At 40.5% G+C, this 26,037-nt stretch overlaps 1 protein-coding gene across 4 annotated transcripts; it reads right to left on the bottom strand.

The window, feature by feature from the left end:
* Positions 1–1,358: 1,358 nt before the first annotated feature.
* On the bottom strand, positions 1,359–25,980 carry TRIM23 (tripartite motif containing 23). 4 transcript variants are annotated; one of them, XM_061475902.1, is made up of 11 exons: positions 25,836–25,980; positions 24,625–24,787; positions 15,887–16,008; positions 14,722–15,000; positions 13,921–14,103; positions 12,227–12,442; positions 11,002–11,136; positions 3,915–4,044; positions 3,688–3,798; positions 2,245–2,369; positions 1,359–1,908 (listed from the first exon to the last, which is right to left on the bottom strand). In XM_061475902.1, the coding sequence occupies exons 1-11, from the start codon at positions 25,935–25,937 to the stop codon at positions 1,729–1,731; spliced, it is 1,746 nt and encodes a 581-aa protein (XP_061331886.1). In that variant the 5' UTR covers positions 25,938–25,980; the 3' UTR covers positions 1,359–1,728. The 4 variants fall into 4 exon arrangements, with proteins under 4 accessions (XP_061331886.1, XP_061331887.1, XP_061331889.1 ...); XM_061475903.1 differs by lacking the exon at positions 25,836–25,980 and adding an exon at positions 25,206–25,302; XM_061475905.1 differs by lacking the exon at positions 3,688–3,798.
* Between the last annotated feature and the right edge of the window lie 57 nt (positions 25,981–26,037).

Genomic DNA, 26,037 nt, shown 5'->3' with positions numbered 1-26,037 from the left:
TTTGGTGCAAGAAAAAACACCTTTCACTCCTCTGTAAACCTCTTCCAAATTGATAAGGTTGTCTGAAGAAAGAGTGAATACCCCATGACATTTAAGAAACAAGATAAAACTACAATAAAGTGTCATTTTGAGGAAGTAGTCCTTCACCTTGAAGTGCAAACGTACTAAATTATTTGTTCATACATTCTTGGCTTTACCTAAGGTATGTAGTGGGAAGATGTAAAATTGATACTACAGCAAAAGCCATGGCCACAGATAATGGGATATATTTTTGCCTGGTGAGGTTCAGAACACGCACAGGTAAACACATGCTTTCCACTGTGGCAAAATACCTACACTCATCTAGGAAATAACACTGCTCACTTCCACTGTGTGGTTCTCATGATTCACCTCTACTCCAGTAACAGGTGATGATACACCATTTTGATCTATTGGCCATATTCTCTAGCTCTTCCTGCAACATGAAGAGGTCCATAGCCTGGCATCTTCAGTTGGTGATGGGTGTACATAAAGAGGAGGGCAGAAGATACTGGTGGACATACCAGACAGGTAAAAGTGGTAGTGGAGTTGCATGTGCAGCAGTAAAAAAAAAGAGTCATCACTAAGTCATTGCAACGTTCTCCAAATAGTGCTACAGCCATATTTTATGGGTTTGTGAATGAGTAATCCTTGAAAATAGAGACATTGGTGACAGTTCTGAACTGAAAATCTAATTATGGAAGGTTTATATCACATTTTACCATCTGCTCTTCTAAGTGAGAGTTACAAGTAGTCTATACTGTTTAAACATTGTGTTATTTCATATTTTAAGGTCACTGCCTTAATCTGGAAGCACGACTTCTACACAACAGTACATAGCTGGATTGACATTACACCACACTACTACGAGAAGTTTGTTTGGCTTTTTTTTAACTTGACTTCTTGAGGAGCAAGCTTAATCTCTAGAAGCAGATTATGTCCTCAAGCATGCATAAAACACTTTCACCTCAATGTCACTATAATCTGTTCATAAATAGTTCAGCATGTGTACAATTAACCAAAAACCCCACACAACCCCTCTCTCCTGCAACTAGAAAACTCGTTGCTAAACAAAGCCGCAGCCCCCTCACCCTGCAATACTGTTCCCCATTTGCAGGTTACTTTGCCCTGTTATGCTGCCTTCCAGTAACAAATGGTGAAGGTATGAAATAAGGGGAAGACATCTGCTTTTTGTGGTGTATTTGCCTGTAATTTGCAATGCCACTTTTACACAAATGCATTCCTTATATATTAAAGAGTAGCACCATTTATTTCTGACTAACAGACAGAGCTGGCTATTCTAATAACTTGAGATGGATTTTGGAATAGTTTCCTGGTAAGTGTTTCTACCTCTTAAAATTTTTCTGACACCAGTTAAGCACTGTAACTTTGTTACAATTATTAGATGAACTCCAATGCATATTTTATCAGGGGATAATTTTAAGTTAAACAGCCTAGTTTCACAAAAGCAGAATTTGAAGGCACCCTTGTAACCAGCCCATTCCATTATTTATAAATATATCAAATTTCAAAAACACTGTAATGGCACACATTTAATGAACCAATTATTCAATCTTGGATAAAGGTTTATATTTTTTCTGTAACCACCAAGTTAAATAAGGTCCCCTCTTCAGGCAGCAGACCTGGCTATAACATCCTAAATCGTGCAAACAAAACAAACCACAACTTTAAATTGCAGCTGCTGTAATATTAAGCCACATCAAGGACACCAGCAGCCACTAACTGCCTTGAAAGCCAGTCCAGTCCCTCATAAAGTCCTGTACCACTTCGGGCATCACAACCCTGAATATACCAGCTACGGCCACAGCAGAGTTTGTGGAGACTGAGCAGCTCTGTGATTTCCTCCACTGAAAGTGCACCTGCTACATCCTGCAACAGAATCAGATACAAATAATTATTCTGTGTCGCGTATGAAGCATTTTGTTTTTAACAGATGGCTTAGACAGAAGCTACAGATCATGCAAAAAACTTTCCAAGTACAAAAGCCAAATCAAACAGTTATGCATTTACTACTCCTTACCATAAACCAAAAAAGTTGTTGAATCTACTAAGCACCCTAGCATTACTTATTTTACCAGTGTTAAGGAAAACGTGTTTTATGCTTTCCACAATACTATTCCTTAACCATAGCATAGGGTTCAGAAAGTGGAATTTGAGGCAGAAACTGAGGAAAAGAATAACAGAGAGAAAAAAAATTGCAAATACCTGTTTATTAGCAAAGATCAAGAGTAAAGCATCCCGCAATTCCTTCTCTGTTAACAACTTTGCAAGTTCACTGTGTGCTTCACTGACTCTGTCTCTGTGGCTGCTATCAACAACAAACACCACCGCTATGAAAGAAAGAAAGAAAACTTTTACATACATCCAAATATAAACTCTGTAAAATTACTTTCAACTTACACAATTCTTTTTTTCTATTTCTGTGAAATTCCTCAGCAGAACACAACTGCAATTTCAAATGCACGAGGACTGAGAAATGTCTTACATACCTCTATACCTTTGACAAAAACCTAGAATTCATCCTAAAACTAGGAAAAAAAAGTCTCAGTTTTTTTGCTTAGACTAGCATAAAGGCTGTGATATTTTAACTACTTAGGTTTAAAACCAGATTTACTATGTGTGGATTGAGTATCTCAGTTGACCATTTCTTGATCCATTTATACTCAACTCCCACACCACTGTTCCAGTTTCCATTAACCAGCTGTAAAATTTACAGATTCAGCCAAATAGTACAGCTTCCTTCAGCTACTGACTACACAATTCAGAGAAGATTGCCATGGACCCAACACAGCAGCAGTAGATTTTACTATCCACTATAGAGAGTGACCAAGACGCCAGAAAGGAGTCAGAGAGGAAAAGCTAGAGGACAGAATTTGAAGTCACATTTTTTTGCAACGACAAAATCACCAACACCAAAACGAAACAAAGCCTACTGCAGGTATACACCAGGTTAACTGCTCGGATTTCTCTCCAACATACTATTCTTCGAAGCAGACGAGATTCCATGCTATTGCCATTCACACGGTAGTTTTAAGAGGACACAGGAATCCCGAAATACATTTTTTACAAGTTTGAAAATGTCAACAATTTAAAATGTTAAAGTTTGCAATGAAGGCTGAAATAATGCATTAAATGGAGCACATAAATTGATTATTTGTCATTCCCAGGTACTTCAGATAATTCTGAATGAATTGATGAAGAGGAACCCTCTTCTAAATCAGAACACAACTGTGGAGGATTTACAGAAGGACAGCACAAATTTCTAAGTTGGCACCATCCATATCAGTGTTTTCAGAATCTGTAATTTAGGCTATGATGAGATATTACACTGCAATACCAAGTCAGAAATTATAGAACTTTGTAGATTGGAACACTGCACCTTGCCTGTTGTCAGCTAGAATGAGTTCAACAGAGAGTCTAATTTTGTTTGGCTTCATGAACTGTCTGATGGATTTATGGAGAATGCGCCTTTATCATGCAGCAGACACCAACTGGTTTAAAATTTCTTAGCTCATGAATCCAGCATCTGTACTCTGCATTAGGTGAACAGTTTTCTACAGTTATAAATTATCTCTATTAATAATCTTTGTGGCTCTGCAACACAAGCTAGAAGACAAAATACATTTTTAAAAGTTGCATTAGTCTCACCTTGTGTATTGAGATAATAGTGTTTCCACAATGGTCTCAATTTGTGTTTCCCTCCTACATCCCAAATAGTAAACTTCAAATTCTTGTATTCTACTGTTTCAACATTAAAACCTACAATAAAAATATTAAAGTTTTACAGTCTTGTTTTGCATGAATATAAAATAAGCAAATTCTACAGATAAGTCAAACATTCGAAAAATAATTACATTTAAATTGTTGCTACTAACCTATTGTTGGAATTGGCTGCATGAATTCATCTTGCTTTAACTTAAACAAAATAGTTGTTTTGCCAGCTCCATCTAATCCCAGAGTTACAACCCGAATTTCCATTTTTGGTCCAATATGTACCCTATTGTCCTGGAGGAAAAAGCATACACAAAACAAGAGCAAGTTTAGTGAACTCGACTTAGACAACCCTTATGCATAAGTGTTAATATATAAAAGAAATAAATATATAAAGTAGTGACTTATTTTGTCACTACTTTCCAACCCATTTGATTCTATGATTCTGTGATGCTATTTGTGAAGTGATTAAGTGGATGGATTTAAAAAATCCTTGAGGAGCTGTTTGTAGCAATTAGAATTCTCTGACTGGAGAACTCTGTTGGTTTTGTAGCATTTCCACTATATTTTGTTATGCCTCTTCACCTCAAGCCACTTCCAATTCATTACTACATTACAACAGCAACATTATTAGCAGTAATCTGAAATACTGAAGAAAAACAAACAAAACAAAACCCTAAGTCTGGCTTGGAGGCAAGGAAAGAGAATCAACTTCCTACCTGTAGTTTAGACCAAGCTATTGTGAGTATTGAATGAGCCAATGCTAACAATGTGATCAAGCTGTATTACTAATACAAAGCAGAAAGCTGGAAATGATAAAATAAACATAGGCTAAGATTACTGTTTATCCCTGAAATACTTAGAAATGCTACCTTGATGACATACCAAAGTTTCCATCATAAATACATGACGAATTAGAGATGTGTGCACGTCTATGGGGGTATGATATAATAGGCGTCACAGAAACATGGTGGGATGGCTCCTATGCCTGGAGTGTTGGAATGGAAGGTTACAGGCTCTTTAGAAAAGACAGGCCTGGCAGGCGGGGAGGGGGAGTTGCCCTCTATGTTAGGGATAGGCTGGAGAGTATGGAACTCTGTCTGGGACAGGTGAGCAGTCAACAGAGAGTTTGTGGGTCAGGGTTAAAGGGAGAACAGCAATAGGAGACATTACTGTGGGGATCTGTTACAGACCGCCTGATCAAGAGGAATCTGTGGATGAAGCTCTCTACAGACAGACAGGAAAAGCCTCACGCTTGCAGGCCCTTGTTCTCATGGGGGACTTCAACCACCCTGACATCTGTTGGAAGGACGGTACTGCCTGGCACAAGCAATCCAGGAGGTTCTTCAATTGTGTGGAAGACAACTTCCTTCTGCAAGTAATAGAGGAGCCAACAGGGAGAGGTGCCATGCTTGACCTCATGCTCACCAACAGCGAAGGGCTGGTTGGAAATGTGACGCTCCAGGGCAGCCTTGGATGCAGCAATCATGAGATGGTCGAATTTGAGATCCTCAGGACAGTGAGAAGAGCGTGCAGCAAGCTCACTGCCTTGGACTTCAAGAGAGCAGACTTTGGCCTCTTCAGGAACCTGCTTAGTAAGGTTCCCCCTAGAGGGCAGGGGGGCCCAAGACTGTTGGTGGATATTCAAGGATCACCTGTGTCCTGGGTTCAGCAGTAGCAGTCATTTTTCTCCTTCTTGGTAGCTGGTGCAGTGCTGTGGTTTTTTTTTTGGTTTGGCCAAGGACTTTGTGAGCGTCATGCTCTACCAGTGAAGAGGGGAAGCTGGGAGGAAGCAGAGACAGGACACCTGACCCAAACTGACCAAAGAGGTATTCCATACCACAGCATGTCATGCCCAGGAGGTAACTGGGAGTTAGCCAGAAGGACACGGGGTCTTCTGGGTCGGACTCGTTTTTTGGCGGGTGCTATTGTATTCTCTTCCCTTGATATTTTCTCTTAGCATTGTTGTCGCTGGTGGTAGCGGTGGTGATTTGTGTTATACCTTAGTTACTAAACAGTTCTTATCTCAACCAGCGGGAGCTGCATTCTTTTCGATTCTCCTCTCCATCCTTCCAGGAGTAGGGGGAGGGAAAGAAGGTGGGGGGAGAGAGTAAACAAGCTGTCTGGCTGGGTTTAAACCATGACAGTTCTTTTGGCACTCAACATGGGACACGAGGGGTTGAGATAACGACAGATCTGACCGGATTAACAGTCACTCGTCACAATGCTGATTTACTGGCCCTCAGATTTGTTCCTCTTGATCTCACAGTTTCAGAATGCTGTAACTTACTTAGACCTGGTATTTGTTGTGTTGGTGTTTATCAAGTGTGGGGCTTGGGCTAAGGTTCTTGTCTCACTGTATTCTATGGCAATGACTTGTATTACAGGTGGGCTCCAGCAGCAGGGCAGGACAAATGCGGCCATGGACTTGTACCTGGCTGTCCGGCTGCTCTTCACTGTCCTGGCCTTTGTGTCCTCACCTCCATCTACATGAGGCCGCAGGGAGCCAAAGGGAAGCGGCCTAGGAGAGCGGCTCCGGGGACCAAGCAGGAGGCCAGCAGGGAGCGGCTGCCAGTGGAGGAGGTTGGGGTGGTCGAGGAGCGGAAGGAAGCGGCTGCTGAGCAGCGGGAGCAAGGGGCAGAGGAGCCGAGCCCAGCCCCGCGACGGCCGAGCGCATTCCCCGGCAGCCGCCCGCCGAGCCCCAGGAGGATGCAGGAGACCATGCAGCACTTCCCAGCAAGGCAGAGGAGGAAGAGCTGGACTCAGGAAAAGAGAAGCTGGCGGTGGGAGAGCCGGCAAGCACAGCAGCTACACCAGCCCCAGTGACAAGTACAGCAGCATCGTTTGAGAGTGCTGAAGGTTTTGAATGGCCTTTGGGTATCCTTGGGACCTGCCTGCTGATTGTGATGGGGATCAGCATGTTGGCACACATACAGAATGTGTTTTACCCACAACCATTTTGTCTGATCTCAGAAGTTAAGCAGAGTCAGGTTTGGGTCTTGTCTGGGGTTAGACAACAATATAGGGGGACCAAGAGGTTTTCCCCAAGGCTGGACAGTCATGAGTGGCAGGGTGTGTGGAACAGTATGGGCAAGTATCTAGTCCACTGGGCCCCTCCAGTGCTTTGGAAGCATCGGAGATGGAAGGCAGCTGTATGGAGTCCCCAACAACAAGCTGCAGAAACTGCTGAAGGGGACAGTGAATTATTTTGAGCCTGGTGGGCCCATGGCACTTCAGGCCATCAGAGCAGAGATGCAACACAGAGATGGACTCATGATCGAGGGGTGGACTTAGCAATGGACACTATTGCCCAGGTTATTCACGAGTGTGAACACTGCACACAGTCTCTCCTGCTCTGGAAGACTGTTACAAGAGATGGAGCCTGACATCATGGACCAGATGGACTCAGCAGCTTTATAGGGACTGGTCCATGCAATAAGATAAGAGTGATAGTATATTGAAAATGTGGGATCTGAGCATGACATGAATGGTATGGAATAAGGGGTGGATAATGTCCAGGGTTCAGCAGTAGCAGTCACTTTTCTTCTTCTTGGTAGCTGGTGCAGTGCTGTGTTTTGGCCTGGGAACAGAGCTGATAACAATGATGTTTTGGTTTGGTCATGGACTTTGTGAGCCTCATGCTCTGCCAGGGAGGAGGGGAAGCTGGGAGGAGGCAGAGACAGGACACCTGACCCAAACTGATCAAAGAAGTATAACATACCACAGCACGTCATGCCCAGGATGTAACTGAGAGTTACCCGGAAGGACACGGGGTCTTCTGGGTCGGACTCGCTTTTCAGCAGGTGCTAATGTATTCTCTTCCCCTGATATTTTCTCTTAGCATTGTTGTCGCTGGTGGTAGTGGTGGTGATTTGTGTTATACCTTAGTTACTAAACTGTTCTTATCTCAACCAGTGGGAGTTGCATTCTTTTCGATTCTCCTCTCCACCCCTCCGGAGTAGGGGGAGGGAAAGAAGGGGAGTAATGTGAGTGAATGAGCTGTCTGGCTGGGTTTAAACCACAACAACCTGCTACAAGCTCAGGAGTGTTGCGTCCCAACTAGAAGGAAGTGCGGCAGGAGGGCCAGGAGACTTCCTTGGATGGATAAGGAGCTGCTGAAGAAACAGGGGGAAAAAAGAGGCTTATAGAAGGTGGAAGGAGGGACAGGGATGTTGTCCAGGAAGCTACAGACCAGGTCAGGAAAGCTAAGGCCCAGTTAGAATTAAATTTGCCTAGAGATGTGAAAGATAACAGGAAGGGATTCTATAGGTACACTGTGAATAAAAGACAGACTAGGGAAAATGTGGGCCCCCTCCAGAAGCTATCAGGAGAACCCTGGATTTGGAGAAGGCTGAGGTTCTTTGCCTGGCAAAGGCTCTGAATGCACCACCCAAGTCTTGGAAGGCAGATGCAGGGACTGTGAGAATGAAGACCTTAAGTCCACTGTAGGAGAGGAACTGGTTCAAGACCATCTTAAGAACCTAAATGTGCACAAGTCCATGGGACCTGATGAAATCCATCCGTGGGTCCTGAAGGAGCTGGCGAAGGAAGTTGCTAAGCCACTGAATTTGAAAAACCATGAATTTGAAAAATCATGGCAGTCAGGTGAAGTTCCCGATGACTGCAAAAAGGGAAATATAACCCCCATTTTCAAGAAGGGGAAAATGGATGACCCAGGGAACTACAGAGCAGTCAGTCTCACCTCTGTGCCTGGCAAAATCTTGGAGCACATTCTCCTGGAAGGCATGCTAAGGCACATGAAAAACAACAAGGTGCTGGTGACAGCCAGCATGGCTTCACTAAGTGGAAATCCTGCCTGACCAATTTGGTGGCTTTCTGTGATGGGGCTACAGAACTGATGGACAGGGGTAGAGCAGTTGATGTCATCTACCTGGACTCGTGTAAAGTGTTCGACACTGTCCCACATGACATCCTTGTCTCTAAATTGGAGAGACATCAATTTGATGGATGGACCACTCGGTGGATAAAGAACTGGCTGGATGGCCGGAAAACAAAGAGTTGTGGTCAATGGCTCAATGTCCAGCTGGAGACCAGTAACGAGTGGTGTCCCTCAGGGATCGGTGTTGGGACCGGTCTTGTTCAACATCTTTGTTGGTGACATGGACAGTGGGATTGAGTGCGCCCTCAGCAAGTTTGCCGATGACACCAAGCTGTGTGGTTCGGTTGATACGCTCGAGGGAAGGAATGCCATCCAGAGGGACCTTGACACACTTCTGAGGTGGGCTGATGCCAACCTTATGAATTTTAACCATGACAAGTGCCAGGTCCTACACCTGGGTCGGAGCAATCCCAGGCACAGCTACAGGCTGGGCAGGGAAGAGGTTCAAAGCAGGTTGGATATAAGAAGGGAATTCTTTCCTGTTAGGGTGGTGAGGCACTGGAATAGGTTGCTCAGGGAGGTTGTGAATGCTCCATCCCTGGCAGTGTTCAAGACCAGGTTGGACGAGTCCTTGGGCGATATGATTTAGTGTAAGTTGTCCCTGCCCACGGCAGGGGGGCTGGAACTAGATGATCTTAAGGTCCTTTCCAACCCTAACGATTCTATGATTCTATGATATAATAACAGTTTACAGTGTTTGATCTTAAGATCTTATTTGTCTTAAATCTGTTGCCAGACACAGGCCTTTCAGGTATAAGCCTCACAACAAGTTACAACAGCAGCCATCAGCACAGCAGTATTCAAAAAAACCCCAAATCATTGTGTAGAATAAGAGTTTAAAATTGTCAGAAGTGGGAAAACATAACAAGTAAGATACTGAAATAATTATTTTTGCTTTACTTTTTCATGGCTGTTGCTGTTCTTGTGAAAAATGACATCTGCTTTGGCACCTTTGAAATTCAAAAGCTAGGCTTCAGATTTCATAAAAATACCAATTTGTCACAGGATAAAATCAATAGAAGCCCCATTTCTTTCTAAAGAAAGGTGATGTGTAGTGACATACTAAAGACTTCTGGGTCCCCCAAGGCATGACCTATTTCAGATCTCCTATTACAGCTTAGCTTGCTGCAACGATTCTGTTTCCAAATTTATCAGAATTTTCTGAGTTATATTAACAGTTCCTAAATGCCAAACCTGACATTCAAAACGCCTCTCTAACTCAGCCTTCTGAGATGGAGGCAATAATCAGCTCTGAATACACAGAATGTGATTTACCATCTGTGAAATGTGAATGCTGCTCCATTCATGGAACAATGGGTGCTTGCAGGAGAAGTCTTCCTGACCCTACTAACTCTGGTCTCTGCTGAGTAGGGAAGGGAGGGGCAGTAGTGAGAATGTTGCGTTTATTGATCTGACAGAGCAGTTATGGGGAAATTCAAATATACAAAAATTATTTGGAAGAAATTGCATTTCTGACATCAAGAATGACTGGGACAGAATCCCCAAGGAAGCACTTATTTCCTTACAGTAAAAGCTTCAACAGCAACAGTTAAATCCTCAGTTTCACTCAGGAATAGTAGTATTCCTCTTTCACCCATTCAGAACCAAAAACCCCTACATAAATCATAGTATTTCTTGTTCTTTAGAGTTTCAAACTTATTTACTCTCCTACATGAAAGGCATCACCATTATCAAATCAAAAACATTTCATCCCTTTCAAAGAATGGGTAGTATTCAAGTGATATTACAGGAACAACAAAAACAACCAGAACTTAGGTGTACTGTGTCTAAGCTACCAATGAATAGCAACTATAAGCCAATTATAAGTTAACAAAATGAAAGAAATACATCGATTTTAGTACTATAAACCAAAAGTTATAACAGCATTATTGCATTTAAAAATGGGTGTGTAATTTTCACGAACTAAAATAATAAACATTGTAGAAGTTATGCTGTCCTCAAGAACAAGCCAAAAATGCACAGAAAAGCAAGGGGAGATTCCTGCTCTAAGTTAGATGCATGACAAATCACAAATGTTTTCAAAGAAAAGTGTTTCTAGAATGCACTATCTTACATACTTAAAAGAAAGCAGCTAATGTTCAAAGCTACTGATGTAGCTTTGTAACAAATGCTTCTCACACAAATTGTAACAGCACAATGGGTTTGTTGCTCAAATACCAGATTGCATTCATCATGTGATAAGACGCTGTGGGTCAAACAGATACCTAACTGCTTAAATTAGCTGCAACAAATATAGCATCATAATGAACATATATTATTCCTGTTTTCTTTTTAATTATGTTTGGGACTTCATTAAGTGGATAGCTGTCCTTTCACAAGACTAAGAATACCTTTGTAAAAGTGACAGGTATGCTAGCATCCAGCTGTATGTGATCTGCAAGTTCCGTAAACTGCTGCTGCTGTTTCTGTAAGGTCTCTAGCAATCTTGTAATTTCTTGTTTGGCCAATACTACTCTGCAGTCATCCTAAACAGACAAAGAAAACAAAAGCATATCTTTCCTGTAGTAACTTACTTAGAATAGCCAAACACAATGTAAATATGACAACTAGAAATAAAGCATTTTAAGTATAAATATTCTAGTTAAAAACTCACATTTACAAAATAGTTATTTAAAACTTCAATAAAAATGTGAAGGCCTTGCTGTTCTTCCTTAATACTAATAAACACTAAATAGTTCTACAGTCTTAAAAAACTTTCTTTGACCCCTCTTATTCCTGTAGGAATAAGAATATAAGAGGCAGTAAGATATATATATATATATGGAATATTTATCATTCATATATCACTCCAACAGCTGGAACAGAGCAGCTGTTTTGCAACATACAGCAACACACTTAACTCAGAAAGATTAATATCCATCCATTGATGACGGGAACATTTCATAGTTAAAAGTACATCTGACTAAGCAACCAGACAATAGCTATAAACAAATTAAAAAAAAGTATCAAAAACACATGAATGAAGTTATTTCTTACACTCAGTTTACTGATTGCTACATATACTATTTACTCCTTGCTATTTACTTCTATCCACTAATAGAAGTGAACAATGGACCAACCAGATGTTCTTAATACAGTCAGCTTCTTACACACATTTAAGATTTTGAATTACGTGTGTTAAAACTGCTATGGAAAATTATTTAGTCCTAAAACAATTTTTCCTACCAGCCAACTCTGACAGCTACCTTCAAACACCTGTGTTGGTATTTGCAACTATAAATGCTTCTCATAAGTCTTGTAGGTTTTTTTTTATTCAATTTTATCTCTCCTTCCCACTAACCTCACAAAGAACCAGAAATTACTCCAGAGAAGAGAATCATGCCACAGCATGACTTCCAGCAACTGGAGAATTTAATGGTTTTGTACCTATTATCATTTCTAACACTCCCTTGAAAGGAATACTTCAATCTCATGTTATATGATTATTATTTTAACATTGTAAAGGAAATAAAAATGCAGCATACCATCTAACCTTTCCATTTGTAACCTAGACTTAATTTGAAGTTTCACATATCTTGCCATATGTTACAGCTCACTTGTTGACAGCCAACCCACCTGTTGTAAAGTCTTTTCACAATGGAGGCAAGCTGTTGAAACCTCTGACAAGAGGATGGTCATGTCTTCTTGCTGTTGCCTAAGCCAAATCAACTTCTCTCTCACGTGAGCATCAACAACACTAAGAGCCATTTCTTCCTGACGACAAAGGGTTTCATGAAGATCAGAAAAGTAGGCTCGGACACATGAGCGTGCATTCTCTGCAGTCCCTGGAACCTACAGTGGTGCAGTCAGAACATCCAGAGGATTAAGAACATCGGTTGATTCCAGAATTAAATTTTTCATTCTATTCCAGTTTCTAACTTCACATCTGCTTGGCTACATCATAGTTCAAGTCTCAGTTACACAGAAAGTCTTATCCACCCTAAGCCAAAGATTGTCCAAAAACTTACTACAATAATGAAGCAGCTTATTTGTATGTATACACATACAACTGTGAATGTATGATACACATTTATGTATGAAGATACATATGAAGGTACGTATGAAGACAGGCAGAGAAGGTTGGGGCTCTTCAGCCTGGAGAAGAGAAGGCTGTGTGGAGACCTCATAGCATCCTTCCAGTATCTGAAAGGGGGCTATAGGGATGCTGAGGATGGACTGCAGTGATAGGCCGAGGGGCAACGGGTTCAAACAGGGGAAGTTTAGATTGGATATAATCCCAGGCACAGCTACAGGTTGGGCAGAGAAGAGATTCAGAGCAGGATATAATCCCAGCACAGCTACAGGTTGGGCAGAGAAGAGATTCAGAGCAGCCCTGAGGAGAAGGACTTGGGGGTGTTGGTTGATGAGAAAATGAACATGAGCCAGTTTCAGTGTGTGCTCACAGCCCAGAAAGCCAACCGTATCCTGGGCTGCATCAAAAGGAGTGCAACTAGCAGGTCGACGGAGGTGATCCTACTCCTCTACTCTCCTCTCATGAGACCGCACCTGGAGTATTGTGTACAGTTCTGGTGTCCTCAACATAAAAAGGACATGGAACTGTTGGAACAAGTCCAGAGGGTCATGAGGATGATCAGGGGACTGAGAACCTCCCGTATGAAGACGGCTGAGAAAGTTGGGGCTGTTCAGCCTGGAGAAGAGGAGGCTGCATGGAGACCTCATAGCGGCCTTCCAGTATCTGACAGTATCGGCCTGTAAGGATGCTGGGGAGGGACTCTTCATTAGGGACTGTAGTGATAGGACAAGGGGTAACAGGTTAAAACTTAAAACAGGGGAAATTTAGATTAGATATAAGGAAGGAGTTTTCTACTGTAAGGGTGGTGAGGCACTGGAATGGGTTGCCCAGGGAAGTTGTGAATGCTCCATCTCTGGCAATGTTCAAGGCCAGGTTGGACAGAGCCTTGGGTGAGATGGTTTAGTGGGAGGTGTCCCTGCCCATGGCAGGGGGGTTGGAACTAGATGATCTTAAGGTCTTTTCCAACCCTAGCTATTCCATGATACACACCTTACTAGCAGTTATAGAGCTTTCCCTATTGCCTCCGTATTTTCATGTAGCGTAAACACATTTTAATGGACTACAACTTCCCCTCCATTTGCTGGCTTAAGCCTCAATACCAGCTTGGTAGAGATAAGAACTTAATGTCTTGTCCTATAAAAACCTATGTTTAATTTTCAACAAAATTCCTTATCTTGATTATTACAAAAAGCAAGTATTCTGTGCATGCAGGGAGAGAAAAAAAAAGAAAGCATACGTGTTCAGTATGGGCCATTCCAACTCCATCTTCAACTATTTGTTCTCCTCCTTCTATATGCTGAACAATTACAACTAATTTTCTGGAATAATCTGAGATTTCTTCTGTGAACGTTCTTATACAGTGAGCCATGTCTAAAATGGATGCACGAATCTGGTTTGCTTCTGGTTCCAAAACAGAATGCTATTGATTAAAAAGCAATATATCAAAGATCAGTCATAAATACCTTCCTTAATGATATTTGCTATTTTATTACATCTGTGTGTGCCGGTATGAATAAGAGTGTGTGTGTGTGTGTATATATACGTGTATGTGTACATATATATACATATATATACAGGAAAGGCAAGTAAGAAGTTAAAACGATCTTGCAATTTAAAATGCAATCAGGAGTTACAAATTATGCTGGGTCTAAGGCATCTACCAATCACACAGGGATCAATTTTCCTGTTTACCATAATCATCATGAAAAAAAAGAAGGGTGGTTAGACTGCACCATGTTCGGTGAACCTAGCTTCTGCAGGATGAAAACAGCTTTTGGAACTAGTGACTCAATGTTCTGCATTCAGAATAGCAGCAGGTAAAGCATCTTAACAGATAAATAACTTATTCTAGTCTTAGAAATAACGGGTTTTTTCCTTGTAATTTTACCATGGCAGTTATGTGAAATGAAGGGAACAGTACAGTATGAAGTTCTACAAAAATACATCAAGAATCTACCCTTCTTTCTTGTTATTCTTTTGTACTTTAATTGAATAAATAATTATGCAAGCACAACTAGAAACAGCTTATTAGCAGTACCTTATGACCTTGATGCTTTCCATATTCTTTGCAGACACAACACATAAGAGGACTCGCCTGGCAGCCCTCTTCTAAGCAAACAAACTCAATAGCATGCACTTGGTGTTGGGAGCACATGGTCTTCTCATGAGGCTTATCAGCAAGAGGAACACGCCTGTGTTTTGCTAGTGTCTTTGTAGAATGAGTGAGCTGGGAGCAGTCTGCGCACAGGTGAGTGGCACAAACAGTGCAATACACAGATGCAACATGGGCTTCATCTTCATCGCAACGAATGATACTCTACCAAAAACAGACCAAAAGGAAAAAAAACAAAACTGAAGTTGTTACCATTTAATCCCAGCAACTGAGGAAAATCAGATGATTGGCCAGCACTATAAACCTGAAAACAGACTTTAAAAGTTACACACTAATAAATACTTGGACTACTTTGAAAACTTGACTTTAAGTTCTTAATATATTTAAAAAAAAAAAAAGTCAGTTTTCTCTACAGTCAACTCCGACAATTATTATAGAATTATACAGTGATTTTATAAATCCAAACTTCAGTGAAAGAGTTGTAAAGGTTTGGAGGATGAAATAATTCAGGCTCTAGTAATTTCCTCCAAAGAAATCATTACAGAACAAGGCATTAAAGTTACAGGCAGAAAAAACACCAGTGAACAAATAGGCACTTAGGACAGACAGTTATCTATTCCTAAAATGGCACTGGATGATATTTTTTACATACTAGTTGTTAACACTGAAATAGTTAAAGCAACTCGTTTTGGTAATGAAGTACTATTACATGATATAGTGATATCAAATGACTATAAAAGCCACCTAACTCCAGAAGTGGAAGTCTTTAAGAAGAGTTTCTAAGAAGTTTCAGAAAACTGTCCTTAAATCACTGTAACTAAAATATCCAAATGAATACCCTTTTCTAGAAATCTTAAAAGCTTAAAAAAGGGCAAAAGCGTATGCATGCTTGGCAATACCTTTTTCTTTTCTGCTTTAGTCATTACAGAGTGGCATTTAATTATGAAGCAATTAACTGAAGCCTTAATACTAGATACTGAAAGAAAACAACACCATTATTAGTGAAATTACATTTGCCAAATAACAGATTTTCATTTTTTTCTATCTAGAAAGCAAATAGAACAAACTTTCACTTTTTAAAGTTCAGTACCTCTCCAGACAGACCAATGGCTTCTTCTGTTGTCCCACACTGTCCGGCAGGTCCATTCTGCAACCGTTCCAAGAGCTCCAACAAAGCAAAATTTTTTTTCAAGCCCCAGACACCAGAATCTCCTATTTTTGAAGAAGAATCAAGGGAAGGAGAGGAACAAAACCATCAAGCAAATACCATCATGAGAAATTCCACAAACCACAGTTGAGATTCTGATAAACATTAAGAGCATATTAACTACAAAGAGAGACAACCACTAATTTTTCTCTGTAAGCTCACATTACCTTTCCAACCTCTTCCTTCCATCATGGAACTATTTAATATTTATGCAGATTTTCCCTATTTAAAAGATGCCAAGACTACTAAAAATTCACAGAAACTCAGTAAAAACACTTGTAAAATAATCTACAATAGCTAACAACTAAAGACTACAAGAAGCACAAAAACTCTCATGTGTATCATAGAAATTAATATTTTGCATAACTACATACAGCGAAGATTTCTACTGTACTAATGGACGCTGTGAAGAATTCATATGGACAAACTGCATATTCCCTGAATCACAAGATGCAATGCCTACTGTAGATCTCAGCAAAAACCTGAATGAGAGTTAAAATAATATTCAGAAAGACCCACATAAAATACTGTGAGTGTCCTGGTTTCAGTTATAAGTTTTTATTTCCTAGCAGCTGGTGCAGTGCTGTGTTTTGGCTTTAGTCTGAGAACCATGTTGCTAACACTGATGTTTTAGTTGTTGATCAGTAGCAGTTATCCTGATCAAGGATTTTTCAGTCTCTCATGCTCTGCCAGTGAGGAGGGGCACAAGAAAGCAGAGGGAGCAGAGACAGGACACCTGACCCAAATTATCCAAAGGGGTATTCCATACCACAGCACATCATGTCCAGTATATAAACTGGGGATAGTCACCCAGAAGAGCAGATCGCTGCATGGGATGGGCTGGGTATTGGTGGTCAGGTGGTGAACAATTATACTGGGCACTCTTAAGAGATATCTCTTATATAGTGATCTACATCTAACGCAGAAAACATGAAGCAACTTCCTCTCGGCAGAATTGTTACATATAAAAGAAAAACTGCTGTATTTTAGTAGTATGTTATCAGACATTGCTCAAAAGGGATACTTGCCATTTTCAATGACTGAATACACATACTCTGACATACTCCTCAAAATACAGCATCTAGAAAGTTATATTTCATTGACTGCAATAGGCTGATTATTGCTGAATCATAACTACATACTTTTGGAAATCAGAATGACCAATTACAGCTAGATTATTTGAGAACAGAGAGGTGCTTTAATGTAGCTTAGTATCAAATTCACTACGAATTTCCAGAATGAGTGTCAGTTCTCTGTGTAGGTTTGAGTACTTCTTTTTCTTCATTTAAAATTGGAGGCAGACCAGCTTTTGAAGTTGCCTACTGCCCAGACTAAACCCTTATTACTGTACAGTTTAGAATCAGTTTAACTCCTTCAGGAAAAGAAAAGGGGTGGTCGTAGTGTTGCTAGCTTTGAGTATAATGATTAAAGGCACAAAACCAGTAGTGTTTCCACAGTACAAATGACACCCTGTATTTAAACAGAATCTGTAGGACCTGAAATTGACTCATCTACTTTATGACAGAATTTTTGAACTGTGTTTATAAGACAAAGGTTGCTGCAGTTACTTTTTAAGAGTGTGGGACACCAATACTATCTGTATAAAACTGCATGTGCATGCTGCTTTTGTAATTCAGTATTTGTTTTATCCTTCATGCAAACATTCCCATCTAAGACAACGACGTAAACGTAGCAAAGTCCTGCTATTCACTTTAAAAAATAATACATATTACAGCTCTGCACTAAATTCAAGTATCTGATTTCCTCAACTTATGCTTTGCTTCAAACATGATCTGGAGAACATGATTTCAGAGTAGAATGCCAGATCTGGAAAAAAATCTGGCATTTTACTCTGCCTCTCATAATCCAGACGGAAAGACTAGCACAAGAGCAACTGCAGCCTCAGCTGGTTCCAGATGCCTGAAAACTCCTGGTATTTTCAGTTCACATATCTGGTGTCTGACAGCAGTCTGCACCTGACATGAATTCAGAGAAACTGTATCCCACATGTTTTCCCAAAGAGAAAGCCGAGGCTACTTGAGTTGTCTGGTTCTCCTGGCATTTCATAAATCCTGAACTATGCTGCCCTGTAGGTATATACCCCTGCATCTTTCTGGAGCTCATATGTCATCATACAGGCACGAAGTATTCCTTCTTCAATACTGAGACTTGCGAAACACTTCACAGATTTTGGTGCATAATGTTGCAAATGAACACACAGACACCAATTATTATGGGCAGCAGGCAGTTATATGAACCAACAGGGCAAAGTACTCATCCCAAACACTCATGTTTCACTGGTCCTCAGCTTGGTACACATAGCCAGAAAATTAGTGTTTTCATGATTCTAAGAGTAAGGATCTTCAGCTCCTGCAGGAGTCTGGATTTGTAATACACAAAGAGTATATGCTGCTATAAAGGCTCTTTGTAAAATTACACAAGCACCGTTCAAATATAGTCACAGCATAAAAGGCAATGCTGGTGTGGGGCTATGTTTTGGACTTGTGACCAAACATTTAGCTGTTGCTGAACAGCGCTTGCACAGTATGAAGGCCTTGTTCTGTTTCTCATGCTGCCTAACCAGCCAGCAGGTTGGGGGTGCACAAGAGGCTGGGAGGGGACACAGCCAGGACAGCTGACCCCAACTGATCACAGGGATATTCCACACCATATGGCATCGTGCCAGCATGTAAAACTAGGAGAAGGAGGAAGAGCGAATATTCACTTACAGTGTATATCCTCTCAAGTAATCGTTATATGTGATGGAGCTCTGCTGTCCTGGAAATGGCTGAACATTGGGCAGTGATGAATGAATTTGTTTTGCTTTGCTTGTGTGCACAGCTTTTGTTTTAACTACTAAACTGTCTTTATTTCAACCCACTTTTACCGTTCTGATTTTCTTCCCTGTCCTACTGCAGGGGAGTGAGTGGAAGTGTGGGGTTGAGCTGCCTACCAAGATTAAAATACAACATTCTCTTTTACTTCAAGAGCTATGAAACAAGAAAAATGAGACTGGCTTTTATCTTAAGACTTCAAAACTTATTAGAAGTAGATGCAAGTACTTTTATTACCTGACGACGTTTCTTCTGCAGTACTTACTCAGAGTAGAGCTGCATTACACAGCTAGGCACAATTACATGAAAGACCAGAATGCTCACCTGCCAACCATTTTCCATCAAGGGGAGCAGAACAAGCAGTTTCATGAGATGCATGCCTCATCAGGCCAAAGTGAGGGCAACAATGCTACGGTACCTCTGAAGAGGGGTGTGAACAGGAACCAACATATCCACACTGTATACCTTACTGGTTTGTGTAGCTTCCGTATTTGCTACATTAAACTTTCTTTCCCAGGCATTTTTCCCCACAAGTTTAAACCATCAACCACAATATTTTCAGTGGCCAAACTCAGAACAGACGTTATGTACCTCACAGGCAGAGTTCAGAGAACAGATAAATGGGTGAATACTGGTTTTCTATAGCTATAAATGGGAGCATATATAAGCTATTCTCCCCTTCAGAACCCTCCACTAGTATGAGACAACACTGACTATCTGTTTAAAATACGCTTACCAGAAAAACTATACATTTTAGCAAATCTGGAAAAGGGCCTATCAGGATGTTGACTGGTAACTTTAAAGTTAGGTATAAAGCAAAGGCATGTGAGTGCACTCTGCTGTCATCAGTTCCACAGTGGAAGCCTTCCCTGGTACAGACACTATTACCAACACCCAATTTAAACTCAGTGCACCCCACAAAATAAATTGTGAACTAAATAAAGTAGTATTTTAACTTTTGTTTGTCAGAGATCTTGAAGGAGTTTACAGAAGTTATGTTCTGTTTCTCCACAAGTACAGTTAGCACCAGCACAGTCATCTGCCTTGATATATTCTGACTTCAGAGTTTCGTTAATTTTTAGCTCTGGCACTCCTAGCAGGATCACAGTGTTTTTCATAACACAGACCAAAGAAGAGTCACCTCCTATTACAAGCTGAAGAAATACAGAGTGCAATATGAACTTTTAGAAGGTAAATTATGTCACACCAGTTTGTAACCAAGTCTGGATATGTTGACACTGTATTTGGACAAATTTCTGGACACTAACTCCCAGAAAGCAAAGCACAAAAAAGTGGCTAAATGGTTCACTTCTATAGTGTTTAGAACAGCACTGTCTATAGCACAACCTTCAGTTGCTGCAGTGTATATAATATTCACATTAACAACACCAATATAATAACTGCTGATACTAATGTGGACCTCCTATCTCCAGATTAGCTACTAATCCAGATAGCCATTAATAGCACAGTATACGAGGATGTACATGCACTGAAAGGATAAACCTACTTATGAAACAGATTACAGCAAATTAGTATTTAAGTAAACATTGTCTTAGCTTTTAAGCAGTCAGAGAGGAAGACTGCGTTCATTCAGGATACTTTCTTGCAAAAGTATTTTCTTTCACAGGTTTTAATATATTTATTAAAAAAAAAGCCAAACTAAGAAGTACTCAGCTCAAGTTTCTTCAGTTTACATTCTTATATCTGATTTTAATCATGTTAGTTCTGTTCCATGTCTAACAAGAAGAGAAAGCCAAGCCAGAAGTCAAAGCAGAACTAATTTACTGAAATTTAGTGAACAGAAAAGATACCTTTGTAGCTATTCTGCGCTTATTTTTCCAGTTCATAAAGCTGCCAGGAGAAACAAAGTTACACTGCTTTTACATTCTTTAAATGTTTATTACATATCTTGAGATTTGCCAATACACGTCACACATTGTCAGTCCACTGTCAATCTTGGACACAAATGGAAAGAACAGGCAATGCTTACTTATCAGCTATTAATCTACTAGAACAGAACTCATAACCATATAAAACATACATTATCATACAGAAAGTCATGTCCCATTGTACTAGGATCTACCATAAAGTTTATGTAGTTGAGAAAAAGCAACTTTGTTTCTTTTTACACTAAACCTACTATAAAATTACTATGCACTTGACATACTGGTTTCAGCACATCTCATCAAGTGTTCATTTTATATTTCAAAAACCAAAAAGATGAAATGTGCAAACACATCTACTTTCCTGGACTTCAGCTCAAATTCTGCTTTGGTCACCAGACTCTTTTAAAAAAAGAGTGCAGTGATCTCATCCTTGTGCCTACAAGGGATGTTTGTGCCCATTACAAAACCACTACACAATCTGCCTGTCTCTTCTCAAAAGAAGAATAAGATATGAATAGCAGGAAGTGTGTCAGCCAGGAATGACATAGTGACAGAGTGGAAATATTAAGACCCAACCTCAGCCAATGAAAGAAATGTCATTTTGAAAAGCATAAAGCTTGTTTGCAAAAGGATTATAAATAATACAAGAAATAAAGCAGCAACTTTTGTTTAAAAGTCTGAACAAAGCTGAGAGAATGTTATAGCTGCATTTTTGAACAGTATTTTTAAGCTTTATCTTAGCACTCAAACACAAGAATACACAAACGTAAACAAGACCAGTGGGATAGATCCCATGAAAGGTGATAACATCTGCATACATCAGTTCAATGAGTTCTAATGACAAAATAGTTTCAAGCCTGTAATGTGAAGATGGTAGGGAGAGTTCACCTAAGCCGTAAACTGTTAAAGCCTTCAATAGCAGAGCTGCTCAGCTAACATCAAAAGCCACAGTCTCCAAACCTGTTGTGCAGCACATCCTTCCCAACACTTCCCTGGCCCACATATTTTTAAAAGAAACCAATCCACTAATGCAATGAGGGACGAAAGCAGAATGCAGTTTGCAAGACATAATCCATCTCTTCTCCCAAATCCAGGTATTTTAAGGAAAAGGCTTTAAGAGTAGTCTCTTCTACAAAGACCATTTTATAAATTTTTCCCCAAATATACTGCCCAAGCATAATCTACAAAATATATGGCTTCAAAATTCTGGGTTCAGGAATGTTAATACAGCTGATGACAATCACTAGACAGCCCATGGACCTTCAACATGTATATACTTATTTCAAATTCTCCACTAGAAGATTAATCATAGGCAACTTCATTAAAGAACTTTCAAAAAACCCAAAATATCTAAGTTTAGTCCACTCTGCAAACTAATATGGCTTTAGTCCTATGAGTTCATTAGTAAATACGTCCTCTCATAGCAAGATTTTATGAACCATTATTTTGCTAAGCATGACAACATGCTATGGTGTCAGTTTTCACTTGCAGATTCTCTAATTCCAGAAACCCTAAGTACTTCTAACTTTGCTTTCCTGTACAGTTATGCATATATATAAAAGAGAAAGGCCAGTAAATTTAAACCAAGTGCTCACTTCAGAAGGGAATATAGCCATACCTATAAATATATAGGTCCCTGAGTATTACTTTCAAAAAGTTTACAAGATTCACTGGGAAAACTTGGATGAATATAGGATAAAATGATTTACTAATAAGATCAAAGGAAAACAAGCAAGTCTATCTGCTGAACTGTATAGGTTAAATGGCCAACTAAAAGCATCCTTAAAATCCACAGTTAGTGATAAAGGAACTCTGTTCAATACAGGTAGCTTTATGTCCTAATTATACAACTTTTCCTTCAACAGAATTTTCTCTTGGCAGAGATCCCGTAATCTACATTTAGATGCTGAACAGCTTCCTGAGACTACTTTAATAAATGGCAGAATGGCAATTGCAGAAGTGGGTGAAAATGGAGCTTGCTTTCTCACATGCCCTCAGGTGGAGGAAAGGGAAGGATGAGAAGCTCTCCATGCCCAGGAGTTATGTCTCCCTCCCAGCTCCACTCCTGAGTTCCCAGGAACCTAACTAAAAGTGCAACAGATTAACTGGGTAATTAAAGCATTATTTCTCTAATCACCCAGTAAATACTAGGTGCTTAGAGAAAGACAACAAATGCACAGATGCTTCAAAGTGAGGCCATGACAAGCTGCACTCCACAAAACACTAAATTTTTACATGCTGGAAGTAATATTTCTCAAGATAGTTCTTATGGACCTAAGAGCAGCTACAAACCTCTTCTGCCCCAAACCACCATGCAGAATATTTTTATTCACAGAAGTATTTTTCTTTTCAAGCTGTTTTGCTATAATTTTCTACCTGTCATTTTTTTGAGCAACTGCTGGTAACAGCATATCATCCTGCTTTGTAGTACTAGGCAGTAGGATGCAAGTCCACTTTATTCTAGACACAAAAGCAAAAGCTTTTCTTCCCTCTTGCTATCTGTAGGAGTATCTTACAATTTTAATAACGCTCCACTGTGTTTCATCAGAAACTCATCAGTAATTTGCAAAAAGCAAAAACTCTTAATCTTTTTATAAAGCTTCATTTTTGTTAAACCTGAAACCCACATAAAATTATGACAGGATACTTTCAGATGCCGGGGAAAAGATGCACAACAAAAACTTAGACGTGACAAGTTCCCATTTGTAGTAAAATTGCTACTTTTACTTTACAAGATACAAGCAGTGGTCTTGAACAGAAATGTCTCACAACAGCAGGACTGAGTCTTCTGCTCTAACATTCTTCCCCTTAAAAGCAAACTTTGAAGAAATCTTGCACAGCTGTACAATCATAGATATGAAATAAAACAAATTGTGACTCTTTTAACCACATCTTCTAGACCGGCAATCATTCATGATGCTCACACTTACTGCCTCCCTCCCTGCTGAAAACAAACCCCTCTTTCATACAAGACTGATATTTCTTTTTCTGACTCCTACTTCCATGAAAGCATCCCACACAGGGCCTGAATACTCCTCTTAGTTTGGTCTACAATGCACCAGATTCTCCTTCTGCAAAGTAAATTCTTACTCAAGTGAATCTGTTATTTAAACAATTCTTCATGGATTACTAGATTAGAGATCTTGCTGTCCAAGTATTCCCCTCCTTCCAACAGCTTTTTTTCACTGTGATATCCAAAACTGCTGGAGCCAGTTCTATTAACAAATTCTTCTCGGTTCAAATTCTTCTGATAACTTGTCTTCTCTGTAACCCCACATTGAACAGCCAATTCCTATTTTGAAGGAACTGTAAGTACATATTATCTTTTGGATAAAATAAACTTCCATCATTGGGAAAAAGGTATCTTATTTTTTCAAATACTGTCTGCAGACACTCTTACAACAGGGGAATTCCTGCTGACAGCCTGCCACTATCAGTTACTGCATATATAGAATTACTTGACATTTTAAAAACCATGTTTGTTATCACTTCTTCATGAACCCAGACAAATCTTTTTGTCAAATAAATTACCTATTTAATTGCATGGTCTATTTAGTATTTAGAACAACAGGAAACTAACATCCATTCAGGAACCCTTAGACACTAATGTAAAACAGAGTAGTCCCTTTGTAAATATAGGTGTACAAGAAGACTTTGAGGTTTAAAGCTTGCAAGACCAAGTTCAAAAAGATAAAGATAAAATCTTGACTTTCTTTTCTAAGATATCTATTTTACTACTGCTTAACAGTGCTATGATCTTCTCTGAACAAAAAGGAACACTGCACATTTATTACTTGGAAATGTTATCACTAAGTGGAGCACTAAGAATCTATATATAGCTTTATCTTCCAGACATCCTTAGCTGATAGGTTTTAAGAACTGTAGACGTACATTTTCTTACCTAGTTCAGTAACTTGTCGATCAAATGGACAACGAACTGCTCTGCCATGAAGGGGAAGCCGGGTAAGACAATCATGGCAGACAGTATGGCCACACAAAAGCAGCCGGGGAACTTTGTCACCTTGCAAAGAAAATACATCTTCACAGACCCCGCACTCAAGAACCTACAATTTAAAGAGAGACCTTATTTGCTTTTGAGCTGATGAAAAAACAAAACGTAATGCAGTAAGCCATATGACACAGCTTATTTTACAGAAGTTCCTGCAACCACAGCAAGTAGGCAGAGTCATCAATTTTGCTTTGTACACACAAATAATGATCATAAGAATTATATTTAAAAGATAAACACACATGAACAGAAGATTTTAACTCTTCAGCATCCCACCTGATCACCACTAGTTCTTGCCCACTTCATTTAATACACTGCCACAAGAAAAGCCCACTGCTCAAGCAGCACAACTAAGTAAGCAGAAACATTCTCACAGGAAAAGGAAATGGAGGGCAAGACCCTGCCAAAGCAGACTATCAGCTGGTGGAGAAAATTTCCATTCATAGCTGATGCACATAAAATGTCAATCATACCAAGTTAGCCATTTATGAAGCTACAATTGCGCAGCATCGAGGTAGCAGGAACAAACAGCAGGGGGCCGGAACATCTTAAACCACTAATAAAAAGCAAAATTAATCGTCATTTAGGAAAAAAAAAACACCCAAACAAAAAAAAACAAACACACAAAAATAAAAAATCACAAAACCAAAACAACAACAACAAAAAAACGAAAACAAAAACCACCACCAAAAAAACCACAACCAACCAAAAAACCCTAACCACCCGAAAAAACTATCATCCACCGGACAACAGCTCACCATCTCCGGCAGCCCAGGCATCACGTTTTCTCCGAAACTGCTCCCCACTGAGGCAGCCAGCCTGCCCTCACACTGAGGCCTCTCGCCTCGCAGCCCTCCAGGAGATACCTGACGGCAGCACGGCTCTGCGCCAGCGGGGCGGGGAAAGGGCCTCCAAAGCAGCCTCCCTGCTCGGCCTGGCCCAAACTGAGCCCTGCCGCTTCAGGGGACTCCTCCTGGCCCGGAGCCCCCACACCACCCTTTCCCCAGCTGGGCCAGGGACAGCGCAACCCCAGCCACTACAGTCTGTCCTGCCGCAGCAGGAGCTAAGCCAGACGACGTGAAGGGCCGAGCCACCCTTCTCACCTTCACTGCGGCACCAGCCGGGCCGCGACCGCCGCTTCCAGACCCCCGGCTACCGTCCAGACCAGTACCAGCCACAATTCTGTTGGCACTTAGGGCTGCCATCTTGTAGGTGGGCAGAATCGAGCGGCCCGCAGCAGGAAGGGGAGGGCAGGGGAGGGGAGGGCTAGCCCCGCGAGGGCTAGCGACCGCCGTCCCTTCGCTT

Source organism: Pezoporus flaviventris, unplaced genomic scaffold (genome assembly GCF_033815535.1).
Source record: "Pezoporus flaviventris isolate CSIRO_AGI_PZ_B2104156 unplaced genomic scaffold, CSIRO_AGI_Pfla_v1 ptg000090l, whole genome shotgun sequence".
NCBI classification, from domain to species: Eukaryota; Metazoa; Chordata; class Aves; order Psittaciformes; family Psittacidae; genus Pezoporus; species Pezoporus flaviventris.
This window is presented reverse-complemented; position numbering and strand designations above follow the sequence as displayed.

Excerpts from the sequence above, each read along its gene's own strand:
- TRIM23 (XM_061475901.1), bottom strand. The coding sequence starts at position 25,937 with ATGGCAGCCCTAAGTGCCAACAGAATTGTGGCTGGTACTGGTCTGGAC. Across the intron at positions 24,788-25,835 it reads CGGCTGGTGCCGCAGTGAAG|GTTCTTGAGTGCGGGGTCTG; the intron begins GTGAGAAGGGTG and ends TTTAAATTGTAG. Across the intron at positions 15,001-15,886 it reads CCATTGGTCTGTCTGGAGAG|AGTATCATTCGTTGCGATGA; the intron begins GTACTGAACTTT and ends TGTTTTTGGTAG.